Source organism: Aythya ferina, assembly GCF_964211825.1.
Source record: "Aythya ferina genome assembly, chromosome: 7".
Lineage (NCBI taxonomy): Eukaryota > Metazoa > Chordata > Aves > Anseriformes > Anatidae > Aythya > Aythya ferina.
In genome coordinates, this window is record NC_140302.1 from 8,789,723 (window position 1) to 8,815,136 (window position 25,414).

The window sequence follows — 25,414 nt, forward strand, 5'->3', positions numbered from 1 at the left end:
ATTGTTGACAGAAACTCATCTGGTGCCTTAAAAAAAACACATTTTGATGGATCCTACAGAAACACTGGACCATTTGCTAGCAAGTTACTTTAAATAAAGATTTAGAGTATAACCACAGGAACCTAATTTACATTACCCAATAAAGAAAATAATGCTGCATAGAGTAAACTCCCCAGTGGGAAGAGAACAAGGCAATTAATCTTTCCTAAGATTTTACATTTCCTGAGAATGTGAAAGGCATTAAATTAACAGAATCATTCTTACTACGCCATCAATAACACATTGGGAAGCAGGCTTCCGGGGGTCCAGGCAAATTCCCGTTTCCAAGAGCAGTTCCTGATTACCAGTACTTATTCCAGTTTCATACTCAATCCGAGTCTGAAGGGAATGAAGGCTTTCCTCAGAATGCAAGAGAAATGAAACAATCTTGGCAGAGGTCATATTTAGAATATGTACTATCTGTAAAAAGAGTACAAGTTAATTACAAATCACTGGCTGTCAAAGACAAAGGACCCAAAGGCATTAGAGGGAGTACGTAGCAGTAAGTGGAAGTTAGGCTAAGAGCATAATTAGAGTTTTGATGGCCACAAAAATCAACTAAAAGCCCCATAACAAAAAATTCAAAGCCTGGGCCTTTAACTTTTAATGTCAGAGAAAACTATCATCAAACCCACTGACAGCTTTTGTAAGCCATTCTGCAGCTTAATTACACCAGCAGAATAGCAACAAGCTAGAAAAAAGGCCATCTTCAATCCTGTTGTTTTTGATGTTAGCCAACATCGCTCCTAAGAAGGGGAGTCTCACATCTCTTAATTCCTCCATATAAAAAAAAAAAGCATTTACACACCTCTGCCTATCTTCTCATTGCTTTCTCTAGTTTTACTGTATCCGGGTGGAGACTGTAGGACTCAAACCCCACCACAATATACAAATTTTTTCAAGTTCCAATTATTGGCACATTTCTTGCTTCTGTCTCCAATTCCTCTGGAATCCTTCCAGATCAGACCGAACTGTCCTCTGGCTTCTGCATGCACTTGCCTCAGCTAGTCTCACTGCAGCAAAGCTCCAACAAATTACTTGGAGGGGAACAGTCAAGCGAATACAATCCCTGCTTTACTACACATAGTAGTACACAGGCCTGGAAATCACAGTATCAGTAACAGTGTTCAAAAATAACAGTCATTAGAAAATACTAAACCATCACTTGAGCTTGCTGAGTCCTTATTAAGATGGCAGGCCGGAATATAGGGCCATTCTCCTGGAAAGATTAATATAACTGGTGGTATTTTACCTTCAAATATGTACTGGACAGGCTGCATATACACTTCCCAGTATCAACAAAACATTCCTCATGATCCACAAGTTTGATGATGCCAGGATTATAGCCTTGCTCCACTGAATGCAATTTCTGTCCTCTGCTTTCAGTAAACCCAATAGAACTACGCTCACCTTCAGATTCAGTATGTGATCCATTACTACGAAACATTTTGGACGACTGGTCTCAGGATCAAAACCTCCACCCCTCTGTTGTGGATCCCAATTCAGCATCAGTTGCAACCAGTTTTCCATGGGTTCTACAATTAAACTAAACAATAATAACTTTATAAACAGAAGAGTGATGAGAAAGAGAAGACAGATATTCTGCCACGCTAAACCCACTTAGGAAACCAGAGTCTTACAAAAGCAGTACAGTTACAAGAACATCTCAAAGAATAGTACACAGTGCAGAAAGCTCAAAGCACTACGTAACTCTGTATTTCATTCTCAACTTCAGTACTTTTCCTCAAAGTTTGCCTGGGTCAATGAGTTGTGCTGCACCTGCTAGGCACTTTAGCACTTGTGTCTTTAGATAAGTGACAAATAACCTGAGTTTGACTTCTGACTTGATTAGAATTCTTTATTCTTCCTTCTTTATTTGGGTTGGAGGCACACCCAGAGGTCTCTCAGTCCGGGCATTGCTCCCAGCAGGGCCAGTGCCACAGATCCAGCAAGCTGCACAGGGCTGTATCACGGATAAAAGCATGAAGAATTCCCACTGCCTGGGCCTGTCCCATGGATGCATTACTAGCATGAGGAAACTTTCTTATGTCAAATTTCACTTCCCTTTTTGAAACTTGCACTGTGGCCTTCTGTCCTTTCATTTTGCCCCGTTAAGAGTCTGAATCCACTGTCTCTGTAACGTCCCACTAGACAGTGGGAGACAAAAATCAGATCCCCCTTTGCCTTCTTTGTCTGTCTGAACAAGCGCAGCTTCAGGGACCTCTTTTCTAATACGCTTAGCAGGCTCTGACCATCTTTGTGTCCTTTGCTGGGCTTGCTGCAGTTTTTACCCATCACAAGTACTAGAAGCCTTTGCTTTCACAGAGCAGCTAATTCAAGTACCTGTGACTAAGTTATATTAGAAATGTTTAATACCTGGTTTATGATATTTAGTACCATCAAATTTTCAGGTAGATACTAATACTACTCAGTGGCTGTGTGATAATGGGTGGAAAGCAGTGACAGAGCTCACACTGCAAGGTGAACTGCTACCATATTATTTATAGCTCCACTCTCATTGGAGAGCCCAAAGCATCAAAAAAAAAAAGAGCCACTGTGGCTATAGGCTATTCATAGAATCACAGAATGGCATGGGTTGGAAGGGAACTTAAAGCCCACCCATTTCCAAGTCCTGCCATGCACAGGAACACCTCCCACCAGCCCCGGCTGCCCAGAGCCCCATCCAAGTTGGCCTTGGGCACTGCTGGGGTGGGGCATCCACAGCTTCTCTGGGCAGCCTGTGCCAGTGTCCCACCACCCCCACAGGGAAGAATTTCTTCCTAACATCTCAATTCAGCAATGTTGTAACCCCCTGTTGTGGTTTAACATGGACAGCAACTAAGCACCACACAGCCATTTGCTCACCACCTGCTGATTGTTGCCCAGCCTATCCCCAAAGCAGCCGGTCCCCCCACCCAGCCCAGCCCTCCCATATTAATTGTTCAGCATGCTGTCAGATGGTATGGAATACCCCTTTGGCCAGTTTGGGTCAGCTGTCCTGGGTCCGTCCCCTCCCAGCTCGTACTGCACCCCCAGCCTGCCCACTTGCAGGCCAGAATGAGAACCTGAAAAGTCCCTGTCTTAGTGTAAGCACTGCTCTGCAAAAATTAAAACATCAGTGTGATATCAACATTATTCTCATCCTAAATCCCAAACACAGCACCATACCAGCTACTAAGAGAAAAGTTAACTCTATCCTAACCGAAACCAGGACACCCCATCATAGCAGGCCACCAGATTTGTTAGGCACAATCTGCCCTTAGTGAAGTCATGTAGGCTGTCACTAATCACCTCCTTATTTTCCACGTGCCTTGGTAGAGTTTCCAGGAGGATCTTCTCCATGATATTACTGGGTACAGAGATAAGACTGACTGGCCTGTAGTTCCCCTAGTCTTCCTTATTTCCCTTATTAAATATGGGGCTTATGTTTCTCATACTGTATTACTTAACTGCAAATGGTAGCTTGCCTGAGGGCTCAAACAGTGTTTAGAAGAAAGAAGGACCCTTCTGTTTAAAAGGCAAGCGAAAAAATATCACTTGAAATCACATCATCACACTTACCCACAGACACTGTGAGGCTGTGGCAAATGAGTACTAAAGCGAACTTCCCCATTCATCTCTTCAAAAGCAAATATGTGCTTTGGATCCTTCTTCTTGATTTTTTCATGCCTAGAAAACAATTTGTGGATATACTAACAGTTTTACTTTTGTAAAGGTACAAGTTAAATTTGGTACCATCAGGAAGTGCCAAATTATAGCAACTTTAGAAAATAAACTGTTCTTTCAGCGCAAAGAAGACATTTCCAAACAATCCACCTCGAACAACTACCTCCAAGAGGAAGAAACGAACCCTTGCAATTATCTCTGCCTCTGGAAACATTTTCACATCTGCTTGCAAGGACATCTGGAGAGCATTAAACAAAAGGATCAACAGGTAACCCTTCACTGACTCCAGGGCAAGTTTTCCATATATTGGAAAAAGTGGGACAGATACTGAATTATTAAAATAATAATGTTTATTCTGTTGCAGAATCACTCTTTTAAATACCTGGTTTACATACAGTACTGATATTGCAAGGCAAGAAGTGGAAATACATAAATAAGCATCTCTGCCCTTTGTTGTAGCTATCAAAGAGCAAGAAGAAACTTCCACATGCAAGTTAAAGTCTGTTAGTCCTCATTTTTGCAAAGTTATTGAAAAGCACATTCTATGTGTTTACTACAGAACACATTGTCTTGTGTGTGTTATTTATTGCCAAAACGTAAGTAACCTCACAGCCTAGGTGAACATAGGACTGTATGACTCCTCCCCACACCTGAAATTTTTCTGACTCTGCTGCTGCCTCAATGCACCATCATTTAACTAACTGACTGGTTTATAATTTTTTTGATTCAAATTTCCCTTTTGAAGGAACTGCTATACCCAGAGGCTATCACATGAGGTAATGAGCACATATGACAGTATGTATAAATAGCCAATTGAATCATCATTGATGCCATGGAAGAAACACCTGCTTCTGCAAAGCTGAACAGACCAACAGCCTCACCATGCAACCAACAATAAATCTGTCATTCTGGTTCACACAGTCCCCTCAGTACACACAACAGGCGTTGGGTCCTCTTGAGAATGTCTTACCAGGTGAATGGCTGTAGATTATGTAAGAAAGGTCGAAATCCTGCAATGCACTCAAACACCATCGTTCCAAAGCTCCAGTAATCAACAGTAACAGAGTAGGATTTATTCTCAAAGAGTTCAGGAGCCTAGAAAACAGCATAAAAAGACATTTTTGAAAGCAGCGTTTTCAGGCCACAGCTGCCCTGACCTAGAGCTGGTGCCAGCCCCAGTGCCAGCTGCAGGCTGACAAGGGACCTGTGCAGGTTCTGACACATGCTTCCATGATTGTATAAAATGTGGTAATAACAAGTTATTTGTATACATCACCCACCCACCTCCCCCATCTTACCAAATATTGTAATGTTCCAACAAATGAAGTGCATAAACTTCCTTGATCCAGGTCCTTTGCATAACCCAGGTCTATTATTTTGTGAACAATCTGAAAGCAGATTAAATAGTTCATCAAACAACAAACAAAACAAAACCTGTTCAGTGACATCCAGAGCATGCACCTAAGAAGGGGGAAAAAGAACAGAAATTCCAGAAAAGGTCCATGGTGAAACTCTGAAATGTGATACAGTGTTAAAGCCTGCTGTTTCACCACGTAAGCTGGCCTCATTCACTTAACTCAGCTTAGACTCTATTTATAGAGCTTGGCCAGTTATAGCTTGGCTGTATCTAGCTTTCTATCCTGGCATTTGAAGTTATTTATTAAAACAGTAACAATAAAGAAAACCCCTTTTATTAAAAAAATCCCCTAGGTTGTCTATTTTAACTAGTTTGATTGTACATGCAACTGTCAACCCTACAAATATACTGTTATCATAAGCTACAATCTCATATCTTTCATATTCTGTTTCATTAAAGGTTCTTGAATGGAAGCAAAAGTTGTTTGACATGGTTTTCAGAATAAGCAAAATAGCATTTGATTCTGTGAATCAAAGAAGAAGATGTGAACTTTTCATAAATTCAGAGTTGAGTTTTCAGCCCAGTTCAATGCCAGAAACTACACACTCTCTTTTATTTCTCTCAGGCAAAGCAGATGCTGACAATTTCTAGAAATGACAGCTGGAACACTGCTGACAGAGGCCACCTGACCTACCTTCCCACCTTCATCCTGTAGAACAATGTTTTCAGGCTTCAAATCTCTGTGTATAATCTTGTTTTCATGCAAATACTGGATACCAGACCCTGAAAGACACGTGTGATTTAAGAGGAAAAAAAAAACACACTGATTAAAGACATTGTTAATAAAAATCTAATGTCTGATTTTAGAGTTGACAGCAGCACATTTTCACTTAAAAGCATCGCTAAGAACTTGACTTAGATTTATAAGCTTTAAGCATATGGATACAGGACTAAACAAGCCCTGTTTCTCTGTTCTGCAAAAATTGAGGCCATTGTGGGGTTTAGACCTTGTGGTATAACCGCAGGTCAAATCCCTTGCCTTAAAGGTGAGAGAGAAGGGAGATGAATTCTTCTCAAACTGTACAGTTACAAAATGAATCATGACATGCAGACACGAAAAAGGTCTCTAAAACGTGCAGACTGCCTGAAACCTCTCTACATGTCCTCTGTTCTAAGACACTGGTAAATAAGGACAAGATAATGAGAAGGCCTATTTATACTTTTAAGACGTTATGCAAAATACCGTTGTAAGAAAGCACTGACATTCATTATGTAAATGAAACAAGTCCAACTTTCTTTTGACCTGGAACTACTACCAAACAGTGGCTTACAAAGTGTCTCATAAACTTGTACTGCTCCCTGAAGCAGTGCAGTGCACATCATTGCTTCAGGGAGGGGACTGTCCAGCTGCGGTAAGACAGAAGCACAGCTGGAGCTAAGGACTCATGTCTGGGTAGCCTCTGCTTAGGACTGCATGGAGCAGCAGCCCCCTCCGTAACAGCAGCACTGAACTCATTGGCTTAGGGAATCCCTTCTCCTGCTGGGGAACCGGTGTGCTTGAAGCAGCATCGTTTTTGTCACTCCCACCCTTAAGAATGTTAATTCCATGGTTGCTTTAAGCTGATCTACATGGGGTCTGTCCCCAGAATGAACACAGGCTCCTGAGCTCTCCTTTCCCAGACACAACTTCCATGGCAGCACAAGCATTTATCGGGCTGTGTGATCAGCTTGATCCCGGAGCTGATCCAGCTGGAAAATGCACAAGAAAAAAATAAATCAGGTTTTAGCCAGGCTGGTTTCCAGAGCCTACTCCTCACATTGTTATGGGTGAGGCTGGAGGGAACAGGAGCACTCGCCCAAGAACAGGCAAAGGGCAGGATTTTGCACTGTGGCAAGTTGCCTTGAGGTGACTGTACAGACACTAGCAAAAAAAGAAACACAGCATAAATCCTGCCGGAGAGAAGGGGAAAAATCAAGTCTGTCCAAAGAATAATGCAGGCTGCTAAATAAAAGGTTTTCTGCTAAGTATCTGCCACAGGACAAATCCATAGAAAAAAAAAAAAAAAAAAAAAAAAGACTTTCAAAATCAAATTTATTTTTTTCTAAGTCATGATTTTTCAGTCTTGGAGATGTCCAAGTGGAAACAACTAAACAAAAAAAGATCCTGTGAAAGGCCCAAGACAGGTAGTGTATCTTCCTCTCTCCATCATAGGGTACTTTAAATTTTGCTATGCGAAAGGTATTCAGATTGCAAATTGTGTTAATCCAGAAGCCTAGTACTAACCAGCCATGCCTGTAAATTCATTATGGCATTATTATACGGGAAAAATTCAATCCATGTGCCTTATCCACAGTTCAACACTTCATCCCATCAGAGCCAAGCCCCCAGCCTTCACTGATTTATCACTCATTTACACACTTAACAGCTTTTCATTTGTGCATTTCTTCTCCATGGCATTTTCAAATGCCTTGAGAGCCACTGCAGACACAGAAAAGCACCTATAGCGTGAATTTAATACAAAGGCAGCAAAACTCTGCATGTGGAAAAGGAACAGGGATGAAGGAAGATGGGAGTTGCATCCAATTCGGGAAATTCAGCTGCAAGTCCTCTGAGCACTGGAAGAAGAGAAGCATGCTGCTAAACGGGCTGTGAATTTGGAGAGGCCTTTGAGTTCACGCACCTGATCTGCACCTCCAACACTTCTGAGTTGGACTGTTTCCCGTGATTTTTCAAGTGGTGTCATGCCCCCCACTTGAAATGGCTTTTTTCTTTCACCAAACACAATTTCCCTGCTACTAAGCAAACCCCACACAGACAAGCCACACTGCAACTTTGGCGCTTCTCAGATTGCTTCTTGCTTTTAGGCATGCACAAATTGCTTCAGCTGACATGGAGATTGGCATCTGCAGAGCCATGAATTGAACGTTCAGAACAGTAAAACTGCCACCTTAATGCTACGGTTACCCACAACTGATCACTGCACATCTTTTCCAGTCCCTTCCCACAGACATCATTAGTGCAAATTTCTCATCTCTGTGGTCAGGAGGGACAGACACAAGGTCCCTCCTCTGGAACAAAAGCCCAATTTGTTTTTGCTCCCTGACCTTGTTAGTACCCTTCTCAGGGTCAGCTGAAAAAGCAAAATGCCATTACACATAATAAACACATAAAAACAAACAAACAAGATAGGCAGTAGACTACATACCAATGTCGCTAAGCAGAGACAGTATTTGACTTTCCTTAAGTCCACAGCAGTTTTCTGGTTTGTTTAGCAGCTACAGTAAAGAAAAAGATGTTTATACTCACAATGCAACAGTTAATAGTCTAGAATGTCATCTTACATTCCCTGCCCACATGTCACAGAAAACAGCCATAGCTCAAATGTAACTCTAGTTGAACAGAGTGAAATAAAAGAGGGGATGGGAGGAAAGAAAACAAGTTTGAACAAACAAAAATTCACTGCACTGAGTCAGGGTTGAAAAGAGTTGGGCTGCTAGAATAATAGTGCAGAAGCATAAAAGCCATCTGAAGGCAAGAGACTCAGGCAGGGCTGCATGCGACTTAACCAAGCCCTGTTTTGGAGCACGGTCTCCTTCCTGACTACTCTCCCAAAATGGCAAGAAGCTGCTCAGCACTCAGGCATGCTGACTCCGAGATCAACCACATGGTTAACCCTGAAGTAAAAAGCAGATCATGGACCACGATTTGGAGTCTCAGCTCTGCACCCACTCTAAAGCGCTCCTTCATCTCTCCTCTCCCTTGCCCAGAGTATTTTTCCTCTAGAGAAAGGTGTGGTAGAAGCGCTGCAGGACACCCTCTCCTAAATTACCGTCTCAGACAGTGAATACGCCCTTGAATCAACTGGCATGTGATCTGTTGTTGTTTTTTTTTCACTGAGGACTTTTATAAATGACTGAGGTACTCTCTGCTCTGCAGCCACCTGATGTACCCTCGTACTTCTGCCTGCCTCCGACATCACAGGCACAAGCAGCAGTCAGACTTCTACAGGAAGAGAAACCAAACTTCACCATCCTGCTCCCTGAACTCTGGGTGTTGCTCTACTGAGCAACAAAGGAGGATGGGGCAAAGTCAGAAATCAGGCTCAAAGCGCTAAAAAAGCACAAACAAAAAATATGTGCATAGCCCATATACAGAAGCTGTCTTTATAAAAGATTATGGATGTGTAATGAGAAATTAACAGCTGTGCAAAACACAATGCCAAGCAACTGGAAGAGAAAGATTCAAAGATGAGTAGGATCAGAACTAAGAAACCATGGCTATTTTTTTAAGGAACAAAGCATTAAATATGATCAAGTGAAATAAAGCATGTTACTTCTTAAATTGTACCACCACTTACGCTTTAGAAATTAAATACTGCACTGAAGGTAGAGCTAATATAACCCCAAATTTCTTGGGCTCCAATTTACCTTTAAATGTCCCCAAAACTTTTCCATAAATACAACACCCAACTGTCACCATTCTTTGGAATTTTCTTTGCAATATGCTATTTTTGTGCGCACCCACTTCCTTTAACTGCCAACCTTTCAGCCTCTTAATGTCCCAATTGTTTCAAACAACACTAAAAAATAAAATGAGACTAAGTAAGTTACACATTAACTGCTGCCACTGATATGCAGTTACTGCATTCAACATCTGCTCACATTTCCTAGTTCATCTGCTACGTATCTCCAGAAATAAAAACAAAAAATTAACAGAAAAAGTTTCCCGATCGCTTAAATAATCTAACTTCTAAGCAGATGTTAAGCAACAGAAATTTACTTCTTCATCCGTACACAAATGGCTGCTTCCTGACCTTAACTATCTACAATGGAGATGGAGCATGAGCTCCCCTCTGGCCATGCAGCTGCTGCCTTCCTCGAGTACTGCTGCCTTGCACAGGGGGCAGTTCCCAGCTCAACAAGAAAGAACCTGCTAAAGCCTCTGAAATCCTAGTGGCCCCAATCCGGTACAAAAGAATTCTTCCTTAAGCAATGCAACACCAGAGAGACACAAATTAATTTTAAACAGATACAGACACAGAGCAACAAAGCCAGACACAGTGGGTGCTAGGATCTAGGCTGCAGGAAGCTGCACTAATGCTGAAGCAGTTCTGTGAAAGGATACACTGCTTCAAGATAAGGTAATAGGGATTGCTGTCTGTCATCTGGCTTCAGTAGTGCAAACCTTACTTTCCCACTCATGATCGCTGTACATTTATTTCCTTGCACTTTTACTAAAAAGAGAAGTGCCACAGAACATACAGGGTTTCACAGATGACCACAGCTATGGACACAGCATTAGTCGCACTCATTTTGCTACACAGTGCAAAGCAAAGCAGACATTACCTTACGGAGGTCACCCCCTGAACAATACTCCATTGACAGACGAGGAACACCATTAACAAGAAAGTTCATCTCCTCAGGAACTTCACAGGCTTTTACTACATTGGGATGGTTCAACCTAGGCACATGGAGATCTTGATGAAAACTCCAACTCCTCTTTTGGAAGAAGGGCAATAAAAATTGCCAGCTAACCAGTTTTATTTCAGGTATCATTTCTGTTCCCCAAACATATCCCTGCTAAGAAGTGCCACCTACCAGTTGGTATCCAATTGCATAAAATTTCTACATTGTGTCATTCCTGACCACTGCAGGGGGGCTGGAACTAGATGATCTTTAAGGCCCCTTCCAATCCAAGCCACTTAATGATTCTGTGATTCTATGAATACAGAAACCAGCAATAAGCAGAAATATCTCAAAGCCAAGATATAGGACTTTGACGGTAAAGACCCAGGTTTCTTGATTCCTGCACATTCCCTGCAAAGTCATTTTGTATGTCTCTCTGCATATGGGTACAGCTTCTTTCTGGTCCAGGGGGTTTCTTGAGAATATTGTCTAACTATAGGGGGGAGATGGAACCAGGTGGGTGAAACACATGTACACTACAAAGGATTCATTTCTGCAACTGAATTCTAGCAGGGGCCCCCCCAACTACCTTTAATTCACTACTGCTTGGAACAATGACGGAATTAGATAATCTTTAAGGTCCCTTCCAACCAAAACCATTCTGTCATTCTATGACAAACATATCAGGAAGAACCTGAGGACAAATTCCTCTTCTGTACACATCCCAACCCCCCTACAAGCCAACACAAGAGCAGTTACAGACATGTGTCTGAGTGTCTGTGCTCGGCAACTAACAGGTTTGTATGAAAACGTTAGCAGGAGCGGCAACCACCCAGTCCCAGCTCAGGCTGGGCTCCGAAGCGCTGCCTGCGAGTGGCCTCCTTGGCCACCAGGCCAGCGAGGCGTGGCAGGAGAGCTAGGTGGGACAAGGGCTCCTGGCAGGCTGCAGCGACCCCCAGGTCCCCAGGATGGGGTCAGGCGGGCGAGGTCCCGGCACCCACGGGGAAAGCCCCGGCCCAGGACTGGGAATCGCAGCTGAGGCGACTCGAGGGCCGTGCTCCGCACTCACTTCTTCATGATGTCGATCTCGTGACACCAGCGGTCCTTGTTCTTCATGCTCAGCTCCAGCCGGCACGACTTGACGGCCACCTTGGCTCCCGTGTCCTGCGGGACGCAGCGCCGTCAGCGGGCCCGCTCCCGGCCCCGGCCCCGGCCCCCCGCCCCCCGGCCCCACCTGGTGCTGGTAGAGGCACACGTTGCCGAAGCCGCCGGTGCCCAGGCGGTCGCGCATCTCCCAGAGCCCGCAGCTGGCCGCCGGCTGCCCGCGCGGCGCCGGGCCGCTGCTAGAGGGGCCCCGCTCCGCGCCCCGCTCCATGGCGCCGCAGCCGACTCCGCGCCCGGACAGCTCCGCCTTTATTGCCGCGTCAGCGCCGCCGCCCGCCCGCCCGTTCCCCCGCCCCGCCCGGCGCCCCGGCGTCACTCCGGCAGGGCCAAGTCGAAGGGCTGGAAGTCGCGGCGGAAGGCGCGGGCCTGCGCCGCCTCCTCGGCCCGCCCCGCGGCGCAGCGCCGCCAGTCGGCGCGCTCCGGCAGCGCCAGCAGCGCCGGGCTGGCCAGCACCGCCCTGCGAACACAACGGGGCCGCCTCAGCGCCGGGCAGCGGCCGGCGGAGGGGCCGGGGGAAGGGGGAGAGGGAAGAGGGAGGCGCCCACCTGCCGAACTGCAGCGGGAAGCTGCGGCGGATGCTGTGGAAGAGCTTCTCGCCCGTGTCCAGCTCCACGTAGAAGTATGGCGTGCCCGGCCGTGCTACCTGCGGGGAGGGGAAGAGGGAGGCTGAGGCCTGCGCTCTGATCGCCAAACGCCCCCCTGCGATGGGTTTCCCTGCCGATTCCTCACCACTTGCCTCCCTAGGTGCCAGGGGAACTCGTGTGTCCCCCAGCACTTCTCCGAAACCATACAGACCCAAAAGCTCAAGCCTTTTGGTTTGAAAACACATGCAGAGCCTATCCATGTCTGGTAGCTACTCTAAAGAGCAGGCATTGCCTCACAAGAGGCTCCAGCTCCATTACTTTTACATGGGAGCCCAACAAAACAAGCAAACCCAGACTGCAGCACACATTCCACACTGCATCAGTGGAGATCTCAAAAAGTTAACTTCCAAATCTAAGAAAGTGGTGGATTGAAAAGTCTTACAAAAAGAGGCAGATGGAACTAGGGTTTCGTAGCCTGGAGTAAAGGAGGCTCAGGGGAGACCTCATTGCTCTCTACAACTACCCCAAAGGAGGCCGCAGTGGGGTGGGGGTCCATCTCTTCTCCCAAGCAACCAGCAAGAGGGTAAGAGGAAATGGCCTCAAGTTGTGCCACAGCAGGTTTAGGTTGGGTATCAGGAAGAATTCCTTCACTGAAAGGGTTGTGAAGCAGTATTTGGACAGGCTACCCAGGGAAGTCCCCATCCCTGGAGGTATTTAAAAGATGTGTAGATGTGGTGCTTAGGGACATGGCTTGGTGGCAGACTTGGCAGTGCTAGGCTAACGGTTGGACTTGATGTTCTTTTCCAACCTAAACAATTCTATGATTGGTTTCTGCTGGGTTCACAGTCTACCCTTGCCACACAGGGCACTGGACAGAACACTACTATAATATTTGTTGCAGTTTAATTCTGCAGATAGCACTACAGGGACATTAAATAACAGAGCTCGGGTACAAATGATCAGAACTCCCTGGTTAAGCCATCCCATGCTAATATGCCATATTGTAGAGGAAGAAGGGAAAATTACATGAAGAGAGTACATTTGTACTTCTCAGCTGAGAAACTGGCCTCAAAGCTTGCCAGGGTGGCTATAAGCAATTGTAATGACTAAGAAAGCAACCAGCATGCACAGTGCATGCTGTTTCAGGACTCCCTGTGACCACTTGGTACATACAGAAGAACCCTAAGTCCCTGCTGACTCACTTCTCTCACCATATCAGGAAGATTTAAAATTCTTATCTGGTGGAAATTAAAACTACCTGATGTGCAGTGACACTGGAAAAGGGGTTGTTGATTTCAGGACAAGTAAGTTCAGCAAGCCTTACACAGAGCTGAAGTAACATGATAAAGGCTATTTCTTAAATCCCTGCCCTCTGAATCATGTTTGTATGTCACCCTTGTGTCTTAGCTGTATTTTGAGTTTTGCCTCTAGGAAAAGCCATGCTGAGGAAACCAGAGGACATCTTAGCATTCTGCATTGTGACAGAAGTGCTAAAAGAACCTGGAAGCACAGACGTGTGTCAAATGGAAAGAAGACCCATGCTTTAGGCCCTCCATAGGTAGTCAACAAATGCTGTAGGCAGACAAACCACTTAATTTTCAGATAAACAATGCATCTTACACTGTTTACAGGAACTTTACCTGGAGCAGAACACATCTGGCATGGGGGCTCCAAATTGAGTCTACCATGGTCTGCCTCCAACAGCTTAACCTCACCCCACAAAGTGATCTCATGGGGAAACAGAAGCCCCAACAGGGCAGAGGTGAAGTAAAAAGGAAGTGAAACCTTGTCTCATACTTGCGTGATATCCGAGTGCTCTGGGATTTCTAATAGATCAATCTGTTGCTCCCGTGCCTGTGTAATAAAGGACTCTTTAATATCTTCGGAAGTACAGTCCAATGGGACAGGAATTACCTGGGGAGGGGAGACAACATTTCCAAAGAGATGAGTGAAAAAACTCAAAGCAAAAAAAGCAGATCAATCCATCATTGGAGCTGGTATGCTCCTCAGTTCTGATCAACATCATCAAACAGGAATGGTGAGCACCTCCCTGTACAGACTTAAACTTATGAGAGATTTTCTGTGGGAGGTGAGCAAAAAGCTGAAAACTAGGAGTCTGAAGAAGTTCTCAGCACAGTTCTCCCTCCTTTCTGATCTCTGTGGTAGTTCAAGGCTGCTCTGATACAGTTACAGATCTGCCAAATCCAGAAGCTACCACAAGGAGCCACTGACTGATATACATGGAAAATAAAACCAAAAGGGTTGGTATGACTATGACCAGAGTTCTGCATATATCCTTAGATTTTCAGTCTACTCCAGTTACACTGTGAGCACCAAGAGCCTCTGTATCCATGGGAGCCTATCAGAGGAAGAGCAAGGTCTCGTAACTTGTCTAGAAATCATGAGGGCTTTTAAAATCAGGTCCAAGGGAAAAGTATTCCTTATTCATTCAACACAGTCAACACTGTGCTGCTGTACCAGGAAGAATTTAAGGGCTGTGGCAGAACCATCACACTGGTTTTATTTTTATTTTGCCTCTATCTGTGGGCAGAATGACTTCTCCCTGTACTCTGAAAAGGCACAGAATGAAGAGGGAAAGCTGAAGATGAGCTTTCTCTTTCAATTTATTCAAGTGCAAGGTTATACTCTCTTAAGGTTACACTAAAACCATACCTGTAACTGCAGATGCTGACTCTTATAGTTTCTTTCAAATAAAACATATCTCTTCCCCTTGCTTCTGAAAAATTCCTTCAGGGCAGATTTGTACTTGGTCACTTCTTCCATCACCTCTGGAGACAAGTCAACCACCGACTGATAGTGCCCAATAGGCAAAATCAACACGTGATCAGGTAGCAATCCACCTTTGGCCAGAGCAAGATAACACTAGAGTGACACAATACACAACAGTTACTCACTGCAAGCAACACTTACTGGTGTGCTGTGCAAATTTACTTGTGCTCTCCGGCTGCACTCTAGGTATCCCCCCAGCCTAGCTGTTTTACCTTAGGAATAGTACAGTCTTTTACCCCATGTCACTTATTAGGGATTGTTGAATAGCAATCAATAAATTACAAGCAAAATGAGAAAGGAAAATGAACTGCTGAATTTATAAATAAATAACACTCTTCTGAATGCCAGAGAATGCAAGGTCTGCAGGAAAACAGCTGAGTGAACTTTACCACTGCTGCTAGAATTTCTCATCATGACAGGAAAATTCACTTGAAAATTTATACCTACTTTTAAACTAAAAACATGGACAAAGGTGTCCTAGGAGTTTGAAGTGGATTATTCCATACAGTAGGAACAACTTGAGGCAACAAGTTGCTCAAGTAAATATACCAGTGACTTAATTAATCTCCAAGATGTACTTTGAAATGTTGGCTTAAAAGCTGTCTCATCTTCTGCTTAATCTACATGTGACAATATTGGAACCAATCAATGCAGGGGCTTTTGGCATAATTCCAGACAGTACATCCCCTTGTCAGCAAGGTCTCAGTTTACACCAAATTCATAGTGGAAAAGTTCTGAATTTAGTAACTGAAGCAAATCATGAAGACTGCTACAGCAAGAACTCTTAAGGCTCTAGAACTCAGCTCTGCTGATGGAGCAAAATGGCCACATTTCATACTTGAAAAGACTTCTGCACATATACCTATGTCTTCCGTGGGGGGGAGGGGGTGCAAAGTAACTCAAAACAAAAATAGGAGTCAGTTCCAAACAGATTGTTTTCTTCTTTTTTAACATTTAAAATTAGAGACAGGTATTTTATATTGCCACGCATTAGCATGATTCTGCTGTCATGTCGGAAACTGCTACGGGTACTTACATGCGTGCCAATGCTAACGACCAAGTGCTTCTCCACTTCTGGGCTGGCAAGGCAGAACCAGCAGGGCCCTGTGGGCTGTGCTTTATTGGGAAAGGAAAAATAACAAGTGTTAGATAAAAGCTCATTGGTCAGAACAAGGTCTGGCAGAGCTGAATTTTCCAGCCACCTTTACCAGTTGGTGCAGTGCTGAAGATGTCAAAAGGTCACAGCCCTGGGAAACAGGATCTGGCCAGAGAACTGATTCCTCTGGGAAATTCCAGCAAAAGAGCAGCAGGTGGCAGAGTCACAAACTTGCTGAATGCCATTCCCACTGAGTGCTCTAATTTACTGGAAGAGCACTATGTCCAAGAATTTTGTGATTACAACTCACTAATAAAAAAGCACCACTCAATTCAAACACAAATCAAAATGAGTTAAAATTACCGTATAGATATAAGGATAGATGCTGTCAAACACACATGCTTGTTTTGGCCTGTTCATCACACTCAGAACATCTGAATTCACACACGAATCGCAATACTTGATCTGATCTTTAATATAAACTAACGGCACTGATAACCTAGGCCTCTCAATAGGGTTAAACACTACATTCACACCCTCCTCCACAAGCTTTGCACAGGAACAGGAATCAGCTTTGCAAATACAATACATGATAGGGCTCTCTCAAGAACCACAGGAAACCAAAGGTCCAAGACAAGGGTTCATTTCCAAGCAAAACAGTGTATTGAGGCTCCCTTCGCACAACATGAAACTCCGGAAGATTTTGGAAGTTATATGAATGTGCACAAGGGCACGCTATGTCCCACAGAACAAGCTGGTCTGCAGAACTGCCTGCTGTCAAGTGGAGATGCCGGTCTGGTTCACAGGGTAAACGGCATTAGCCCAAGACTCACAGTTCAACTAACTTTTAAACTATATTTTTGACTTTTCTTCCATCTGTTTACTGCCAGTTTTTTAGGAAACAAGGGATCGCTCATTCCTCTGTATACCTACATTACCTAGTACATTTGCAAGGTGATATCATAGAGAGCCCAACAGCCTGAGAAAAACGAGGAGTCAGATGGTCCAATGCCTTCAAAGAAGATCTTAGGGGAAAAAAAAAAAGAAAAAAAAAAAAAAGCATCCAGACTTACAGGGGGTTTTGGCTTGCTTAGGTTGCGAGTTCCCTCTTTCTTTCACATCTGAGGGACGTTTCTTTCCTTGATGTTTGTTCAAATCAAAGAAAAACTGACATGCTGGTTCTTCCTGTTTAGAAAATGAAAATCAAAACCCATTCATTATATCTGCATCCCAGAGTCACAGTGCATACAAGGATCTGCTGTTTTCCTGAAGAAGTGTGTAGCCATCTAGAAAAACCTCAGTATCCTGGATCAGAACGGCTTCAACTCTCCCACTCATGCAATAACCTTTGCCAGCCTGGATACATAACCTCAATCGGGGAAAGAGTTATGGGAGAGCTGCCACAAACTGCTACATTTCCCTGCATAGCCTCATGTCCAACATTCAGAATTGCTCAATTCTACAGATGATTCATATCTCTTTTCACTTCACAGCCAGTGCTAAAATGATGGCTTTATCTCTTTGTGGCTAGACTCACAGCAAACTCACATGGAGTCTGAAATCATTTGAGTAAGCAGTAATTTAAGACAGAACACCTGAGCACAGAGTGAAACCAGAGCAGCTGAGTGCAGCAATACCTCTGCACACACAAGTGGTTTTGTGGTCTTCTGTGCCTCCTTTCGTGACTTTCGGTATGGATTTTCTGTGACGTCTTGTGGCTGTTTCACTAGCTCTGCAGGATCCATCAAGCTCATTGGAACAATGCTGAATGCGTAGAGATACTGGAAAGAAAACAGACTGCTCAAATGCAAGAAGCTTTTGCCACGACAGTAGCTCTGAAGAGGTCAGTTCTAAACTACCAAGATGTCCCTCTATACCAATATTCTGTAACTTTCTTAAGGGGAGAAGAGAAACGGGTTAAAACAACAACAACAACAACAACAAACAACCACAAACAAAACACCCATCCCACCCCAAAAGATATTTTAAACAATTTGTAAGGGTTCTCATAGAACTTTGCTTTTTTCCTAAAGCAGCCCATGGGAAGGGAAAATTAAAGAAGCTGAGGAAGGGGAAGGAATGGCATTTTCCTCTGCAGCAGTCTTCACAGCCAAATTCCACTTGAGCAGGTAGAAAGAAACAAAGGAGTCTCAGAATACATCTTGCAGTCGGTATCGTTCTGACATGACAGGCAAATGATACGTTACTGAAGTGAGACACCTCCACTTCAGCAGAGCTTTTAAGTGATCTACACTGTCTTCCAACTAGCCAAATTTGGGGTTACTGCCATGTTATTTGTACTTGAGAAAAGAAAAAAGATTCAAGAGTGCCAATACCTTTTTCTTGCTTGTATTGCCAACATCAGCAAGAGCAATAAACCTGCTCACATGCTGTGGGGTCTCCTGTAGCACTGTGTGATTTCTGTAGGGAAACAAAATGTGATTGTATTGGCACATACGTAAAAGGAGTGAGAAAATCACACGTCCTTCATGAAGGCACTCAGATACCACATCAAACACGTGAAGGCCTTCACTGAGAACAAGGAGGTTTGAGAACATAAAGACTCAGGGGATCTAATGACCGACAGCTGTGCAGACCAAAATGGCATCTCACTGCAGACCAAACATGGAGCCAAGAGGACAATTCACTAGACTGAAAACAACTACATTTTTCAAGTGTTTTTGCTGTGGCAAGAGTATTATGCAGCATTCACAAAAACAGCCTTAGTTTTATTTGTAGGTTGTTCTGACACCTTCTTTATGTCACGAATCACATTTTGTATATGAAGTTACAATTAAAGACACCAAACTCTTAACCATATGAGAGCTCTTCCACAATACACTTTAGAGATATACCCCTAAATTAGACTGAACAATTTTGAAATAGGACTCAGGGCAACTAAATTGCCATCAGATTCACAATGGCATACTTGGATCAGTATCATCAACAATAGCATAATTTTTGAGGCAGCAGGCATTATAGTCATAAGAGATATCTGAGAAACAATCTTGACTCCTTGTTGAAAAAAGTGAGAGGTTTAAAGTGGTAGTGTGACTTCATAAAATTACCTTAGAGATTTCCTCCTATGTCCTTCAAAAATTGAACTCTCATTACAAAATAAATGAGATTTCAGAGGGTCTCACAAACCTGTACGGAAGTCTTTCATAATAGGCCTTCTCCAGTGCAGCAAAGTGATACCTTGGTTTGAGACTTGCAGCTAGATCAGATATTAATGTGGAACCATGTTTCTTGGTATTTATTTTTCCCTACAAAATATAAAACAAGTTTTATTTTAAAAACTCTGTCAGGTTACAGTGAAAAGAAATTGTTTTATAACAAAATGCTTGCTGGATACTTAGAGGTTATGACTACAACTGTTGCTATTCCTTGTAGCAGGAAAGTAAAATTGGCTACATCCCTTATCTCCAACCCAAGCCTACTCATTTATTCCATTCTGTGGGCTCAAGGTTTGTATCTACTCATTTCACCAATTCAAATTTGTCCTTTTTTTCTTCTTTTGGTCTCGTGAAGCCAGTGCAGCATATAATGAGTTTTGGCAAACACCAACACACATCAAAATCATTAAAATGAGTTTTAAGCACATGCCCAGAGTGTCAGAGCTATAGTCCATGAATCAAGTGAATAAGAAAATGCTGAAGTTTCCTGAGGAAGCAAAATGTTATCCCACTCCCATCCCTAAGACATCAGAGCAAACCAAAATACCAACAAAGAGCAGACTTCAAACTGTTATCTTCGGTGAAGGCTATTTTTGTCCTGTCTGTTCCTTATTAGCCTGAAAAGTTACTTCATTATTGAGAAGTAAAGTAGAGAACAAGGGAATCTCGGAGACTTATTACAGAAATCTTCAGGTCACGAACTACACATTTCAGTAAGATGCCTATTTTAATATCATTATTAACGTATTCATCTCTTAATCCAAGTGAGTATGTTTTCAGAAATTAATGTTGAAGGAAACCAAGATCAGAACAATATGCTGAACTACTACAGAGGATCCTCATGTGGATTTCTAGGCACATTTTTTTTCTTTAACGTAGAACATCCCTACATCTTGATCCTCTCCAACCACCTAGTCTTGTGGGGTTGGCTTTTTTATTTGTTTCATTGTTTTGTAGACGTTTGCTTTTTGAGGGGCCTGGGAAGACAGTTTTTATGCTTTTACAGGGAGGATCATATCTCCCCCTTTTGCATGTCAGAAGATGCTGAGAAGAAGCAAAAAGTCGTCATTTTGTCATATGTAGCATTCCTCACCAGGGAGGTTTCAGATCATCTTAGTTATGACTGGCAAGTCATTTTTGCCAAGCAAACATTACAACTGTAAGTTGTACACAAACTAAACACCCTCAAAATTCAGACAGAGGAAGAATCAGACCATTTAGTACAACTGACTGATACTTAAGGAAATAAACACAAACACTTGAAAAGTTTTGAAGGGTGCAGAAAGATGACTTTATATCAAGTAATAAGGGAGGTGGTTAGAACACAGCATTCAGAGACTAACGGCACGGCCCCACAATAACTGCACCCAGTTGAATGCAGAGCAAAACCTGTGAGTAAATGAAAACTGTTTACTCTGATTTTTCTATCACAGAAAGATAAAACACGCTGAAATTTCACAAATCCACCTCCCCATCTGTCCTTAACTTCATTGTTGAAGAAGAGCCAGAACATCCAATGTCCATTTTTCACTCTCAACTTTAGCAAGCCCTTGGAGATGGCCCAATGAGTGGGATTCAACTTTGATGTAAATGACAAAACTGACAGCTACGTTGGTAAAGCTGAAGTTCCAGAGCATCAAGAATGCTGGGTGGAGAGGGAAAAAGACATACTGGGAAAACATTTGCAGCCCTCATAGCAACATCCACAAAAGGCGAAGGTTGGATCTGATTCTTCACAAGTAACATTTCTACAGCTCTGGACTTTTGCAGTGCCAAAGGGAAAAATCTTTAAGAGATATTCTCTATATATCTGAGGCAAGTTTTAAGCGGCAGCCTGTGTTTGACAAGGTCAGCTGGCAAGAGAGGCACCAGGACAGAGAAAGTACAGAGTAAGCCTGATACAAGTTTCCTCTAACAATTAAAGAACTGGAGGGAAGAAATGACTCTTAAACCAGAGCAGTTTCCTCCATCACCTTCATTTAAGACAGCTCTCAACGCTGGATTGAAGTAACCTGTAAAAACAGAGCAAGCAGCTTTTACTTAAACCCACTGATAAGTCCTGCTTTGGAACACTGCTTTGGGGTTTAAGAGACTCATGTTGACTAGATTAAATGTGCAGAGCTACAAGAACGGAACAGTGCCATGAAGGGACTATTAAAGAAAATAATATATGTACAAGGAAAAAAAAAAAAAAAAAACACACAACAAACAGAATTCAAGGAAATAACTTAGCCTTTCCATGATTATCACAAGTGTGTTGTTTCTTAAAAAAAATAAATATTAACAGAAACCTAAGTTTAAGGTAAAGCATGACCAGTTACAGAATGAGCAAGGATTACTCACTCCAGAGACAGCAGTAAAGACATCTAAGGATTAGGATGATTTTTTTTATCTGATGAAACAGCATTAGCACCCTGGCAGCCTGAAGGCTTACAGTAGACTATGGAGAAAACTGCAATCCTAGGCTTTTTGTGGGGTCATTTTCCTGCAATGGGCTTTGCCTTTGCACAACCAAGGCAAACCAAACATTTCCACTTGAGCCTTCCAACTGAAATGCCAGGATCCCAAGGGGGTCAAGTCTGTAGGACTCAGGAAGACTTTGCTGAGAAAATAATGATTCCAAGGGAGCAGCACTGTGAGGACGTACAGCCTCACAGTCTGAGCACAGCACCTTGCTGTAAGCTTTACTTATTGGACCTCAACTTTTCTACACAAATGCTAGTAATCTCCATGGAAAGAAAGCCTAAAGGCAACTCTTTCCATGTCTAAAGGCAATTATCCCCCAAAGCCCTTACCTAAGTAAATTCCAGCAAAGAGAAGGGTCCTTCTGCTAACAGCTAGAACAAGCAGAAAGGCAGTCATTTGCTAAATTTATCCAGAAACTCATTCCACTAGAAAACACAAGACTTACCGGACTGTTGGCAAAATTCCCCACATCTCTGGGCCATGGAGACGTCAGCAATATATCCACACCCTTGAAGTTTGGGGTTGATAACAAAGATGTTTTTAATTCTGTCACATCCTTTGAGCTAAAGCTGTAGGCAGGAGCTGGCTCATCCTGGGACTCAGTGCCACTCAGGTATGCAATCTGCAGTCCAGAGGTACTGCTGAAAACACCTCGACGGCCTGCATGAATACAAAGGCAAGCACTTAAGAGATTACTTGCAGTGTTTAGATCTGATCTGTGTTGTAAACAGAGGACCAAATTTAGCAGTCATGTCTTACTTTGACTGAAACTTTACTTATGGATAGATCATTTTCTATGTTCATAAATATGCTGTAGTGCAATGGCAACAAAGAGTGCAACAAACCCTGATGACAGTGCAGACGACATTTAGACAACTCCCAGTTCTTCTTTCCTCACTGTTACCTTACCTCCCAAAAATCAATTGATATCAAAAGCTTGGTACAAAGACTGAATAAAAAAAGCCATCTGGAAGTGCCTTCATTTGTTACTATTTTGTCAGGCTGCATTCTAGAAAGAAATCAGCTTTTCATTTTGCTACAGCTTCATTATCTTTAAAGATGATACTTACCTCTGCTACTCCAATACAGTCTTATAACACAACAAAATCATGCTTCACACAGAAAACCTTCACCGCACGGAGATGGACACAGGACAGGAATAAATTGCTCTCACACAAAACTATAAACCACTCTTTCTTTTGGTTAGCAAAATTCAGAGTGTTAGAAAACAATAAAAAACTGCTTTTTCCCATTTTACAGAGCAGATATCAGCCTTTTAATGTGAAGTTCAACTCCTGTCTTAGTGTCAGAAGGCTCGAAGCAGGAAAATCAGAAAAACTTCATGAAAGCATTATCACTCGACTATATTACCTAAATAAGTGATGTTCTCAGCTAATTCACAGCCACTGAAGTCTGGAAAATAGCGCACAGTCTCTTGGTTATTAGCGCCAAGCACAAAGGTTTGAATTGGAGCTGAGGGAGAAAAGACAATTGGTCAGGCAATTGGTCTGGTGTAAATCAAGTACATTAAGAGAAGCTCAGTCCACGTGTACTAGGAATCACAGCCATCAATTCACCATCCAGACACCCCTTCCTTCAAGTGGGCTGAAAAGCAATAAGCCCAGAACAAGTATATAACTTTCCTTCAAAGTAAGGTCCCCAAGCCTGCTGCTTCAAAAAAATGCTTATCTCACCAGCTGAAAACAACCTCTGGTTTAACTAGAACTAGCTCTGCCATCTGCATATGATGTTCTGTGTAGGAGCATCATCTACTCCTATGTGATCCACAGCCCTAAGAACACACATTTTCCCTAGGGTGATGTTAAGTAAATACACAGGGACACCTGGTGATTCACTTTAAGCTATTCTAAATTCCTGTGGCTATTGAAAACCTGCAAACCACTGATATTTTTTCTTCGGGGAAAAGGTCAAGAACATCACAGTTTTGATTCACTTGGCAGAATAACTTGTTACATGATATAAGGTAGAAATTCTTTACTCTGAGGGAGGTGAGGCACTGGAACAGGATGCCCCATGCCTGGAAGTGCTTAAGGCCAGACTGGATGGGGCTTTGAGCAGCCTGGGCTGGTGGAAGGTGTCCCTGTGCATGGCAGGGGGTTGGAATTAGATGATCTTTAAGGTCCCTTCCAACATAAACAATTCTATGATTCCCTCTCAACATGTGCACAAACCATGGCCCTTGCAAGGCCAGGAACTAGTGGATATATGTTAAAAATAAAAACAATGTGAAGTACCTGTTTTACATTCTCTACAGCTAAGTGATCAGTAAAGACTGTACTTATGCTGTTTGGATAAATCAATTTTCTCAAGCTACTAAAAGTTAGAAAAAGCAATGGCTGGTGTCAGAGACACCTCCTGTAGATTTCCTGCCAGACCAGCGTGGCAGTAAGCCTGTCAACATCTCACATGGTCAGGCCATACTAAGCTTTTCCCTGAATGAAATCCAGCAATAGCTTTCCACTTTGGAGCACAGAGCTGCAGCAGTATAGCAACTCTGCCACAGCTCTTGCTCGATTTGTGCTTGAAGTTCCAGCTCCCACCACCAAATGCTGTGAGAGACTGATTAGCCTCCCTATGTTAAGTCCTCATCTATGAGTTGCATACAGGACAACTGTTGTCCAGACAGCTCACACAAGCCAGGGTGTAACTCTGGTGAGCGTTGCAGAAGCAGAGATGACCATGAAAGCCAGAACCCTAGCTCCCTTGTGGCTCTCCTTGTGCCAGAGTTAAGAGCCAGAGCAATGCTGAAAAGGAAAGAGGAACAAATACTCATAGAAGTGCATCATGAGAGAGCATCTCCCTTGTAAAAGCCATGTGGAAAGAGGCAGAGGAGAAGCCCACATAGCATTTTTCATACCCACAGGCAGAAAACTACCTTTGATGCCCAAGCCATGAAAGGACCACTTGGAGACATACATCCTCATGCTTCTGAGCACAGGACTGGTAGTGGAATGGGTTTGATTTTAAAATAAACCCATCTTTCCCTCCTGCATGGCATTTTCCTACTTTAGCTGAGTTTAACTACTCTAACATTACAACCTGTACAACTGAATTCAAACACCTGTCACAACGAAGCAGGTAAGTGGGTTGCTAAATAGGACAATCCCCAGCACATTAATGCATATGCCATCCAAAACAACTTCTTCCTTACCTTTCTTGGCCCCTGTGCGATACTCTGTCCATTCAGGGTCTGAAGTAGAGCCAAAGAAATTCCCAACACACAAAAGCATCTAAAAACATTGCATAAAGTGAGAGTTGCTACAGAACCACAGCAAGGTACACTCACAAAGATGTTTCACCACACCATGACACGCATCTCTTCAATACCATTTCATTTGGTAAGGAAACACCTCTCTGCTCTTTGATGTCACGAATTAAAGGCATAAGGGAGACTTTACTGCATTTAAATCTAAAAAAGAAAGAGTTGCTCGCCTCCATGCCCAGCCTGCAGCCTTCTGCTCCCCCAGCACCTCGGCGCAAGGCCAGCAAGGCCGACGGCCTGCGAAGACCCCGCCGCCAGCCCCCTTGCCCACGGGCACGGCACAGGCCGGCGGGGAGGGCGGCCAGCCACCTCCGGGACAGCTTCCGCCCCGTGCCCGCTGCGGGAGCCGAGGGGGGCGCCGCACCCCGGCACCGCTCCCCCCGCCCC

General features: G+C 43.5%; 2 protein-coding genes across 6 annotated transcripts in view; both read right to left on the reverse strand.

The window, feature by feature from the left end:
* Positions 1–14,133, reverse strand: part of CHUK (component of inhibitor of nuclear factor kappa B kinase complex) — a 33,508-nt gene extending 19,375 nt beyond the window's left edge. For 3 of the 5 annotated variants that reach the window (XM_084525264.1, XM_084525263.1, XM_084525266.1), the window contains exons 1-12: positions 14,002–14,133; positions 12,178–12,275; positions 11,703–12,089; positions 11,538–11,632; positions 10,409–10,523; positions 8,269–8,338; positions 5,757–5,845; positions 5,004–5,093; positions 4,676–4,800; positions 3,601–3,708; positions 1,450–1,585; positions 265–459 (exon numbers count right to left, since the gene is read on the reverse strand). In XM_084525264.1, coding sequence (XP_084381390.1) covers positions 265–459; positions 1,450–1,585; positions 3,601–3,708; positions 4,676–4,800; positions 5,004–5,093; positions 5,757–5,845; positions 8,269–8,338; positions 10,409–10,523; positions 11,538–11,632; positions 11,703–12,089; positions 12,178–12,275; positions 14,002–14,011 — 1,518 coding nt within the window. In that variant the 5' untranslated portion in view covers positions 14,012–14,133. Of the gene's footprint in view, positions 1–264; positions 460–1,449; positions 1,586–3,600; positions 3,709–4,675; positions 4,801–5,003; positions 5,094–5,756; positions 5,846–8,268; positions 8,339–10,408; positions 10,524–10,660; positions 10,782–11,537; positions 11,633–11,702; positions 12,090–12,177; positions 12,276–14,001 lie in introns of those variants that run through there. The other 2 variants (XM_084525265.1, XM_084525267.1) reach the window with 2 other exon arrangements.
* Positions 14,134–14,822: 689 nt separating this feature from the next.
* On the reverse strand, positions 14,823–25,414 carry CWF19L1 (CWF19 like cell cycle control factor 1). Its single transcript, XM_084525303.1, has 10 exons — positions 25,093–25,414; positions 24,917–24,995; positions 23,116–23,217; positions 22,190–22,404; positions 19,250–19,368; positions 18,439–18,523; positions 17,740–17,883; positions 17,176–17,287; positions 16,043–16,122; positions 14,823–15,077 (listed from the first exon to the last, which is right to left on the reverse strand). The coding sequence occupies exons 1-10, from the start codon at positions 25,201–25,203 to the stop codon at positions 15,051–15,053; spliced, it is 1,074 nt and encodes a 357-aa protein (XP_084381429.1). The 5' UTR covers positions 25,204–25,414; the 3' UTR covers positions 14,823–15,050.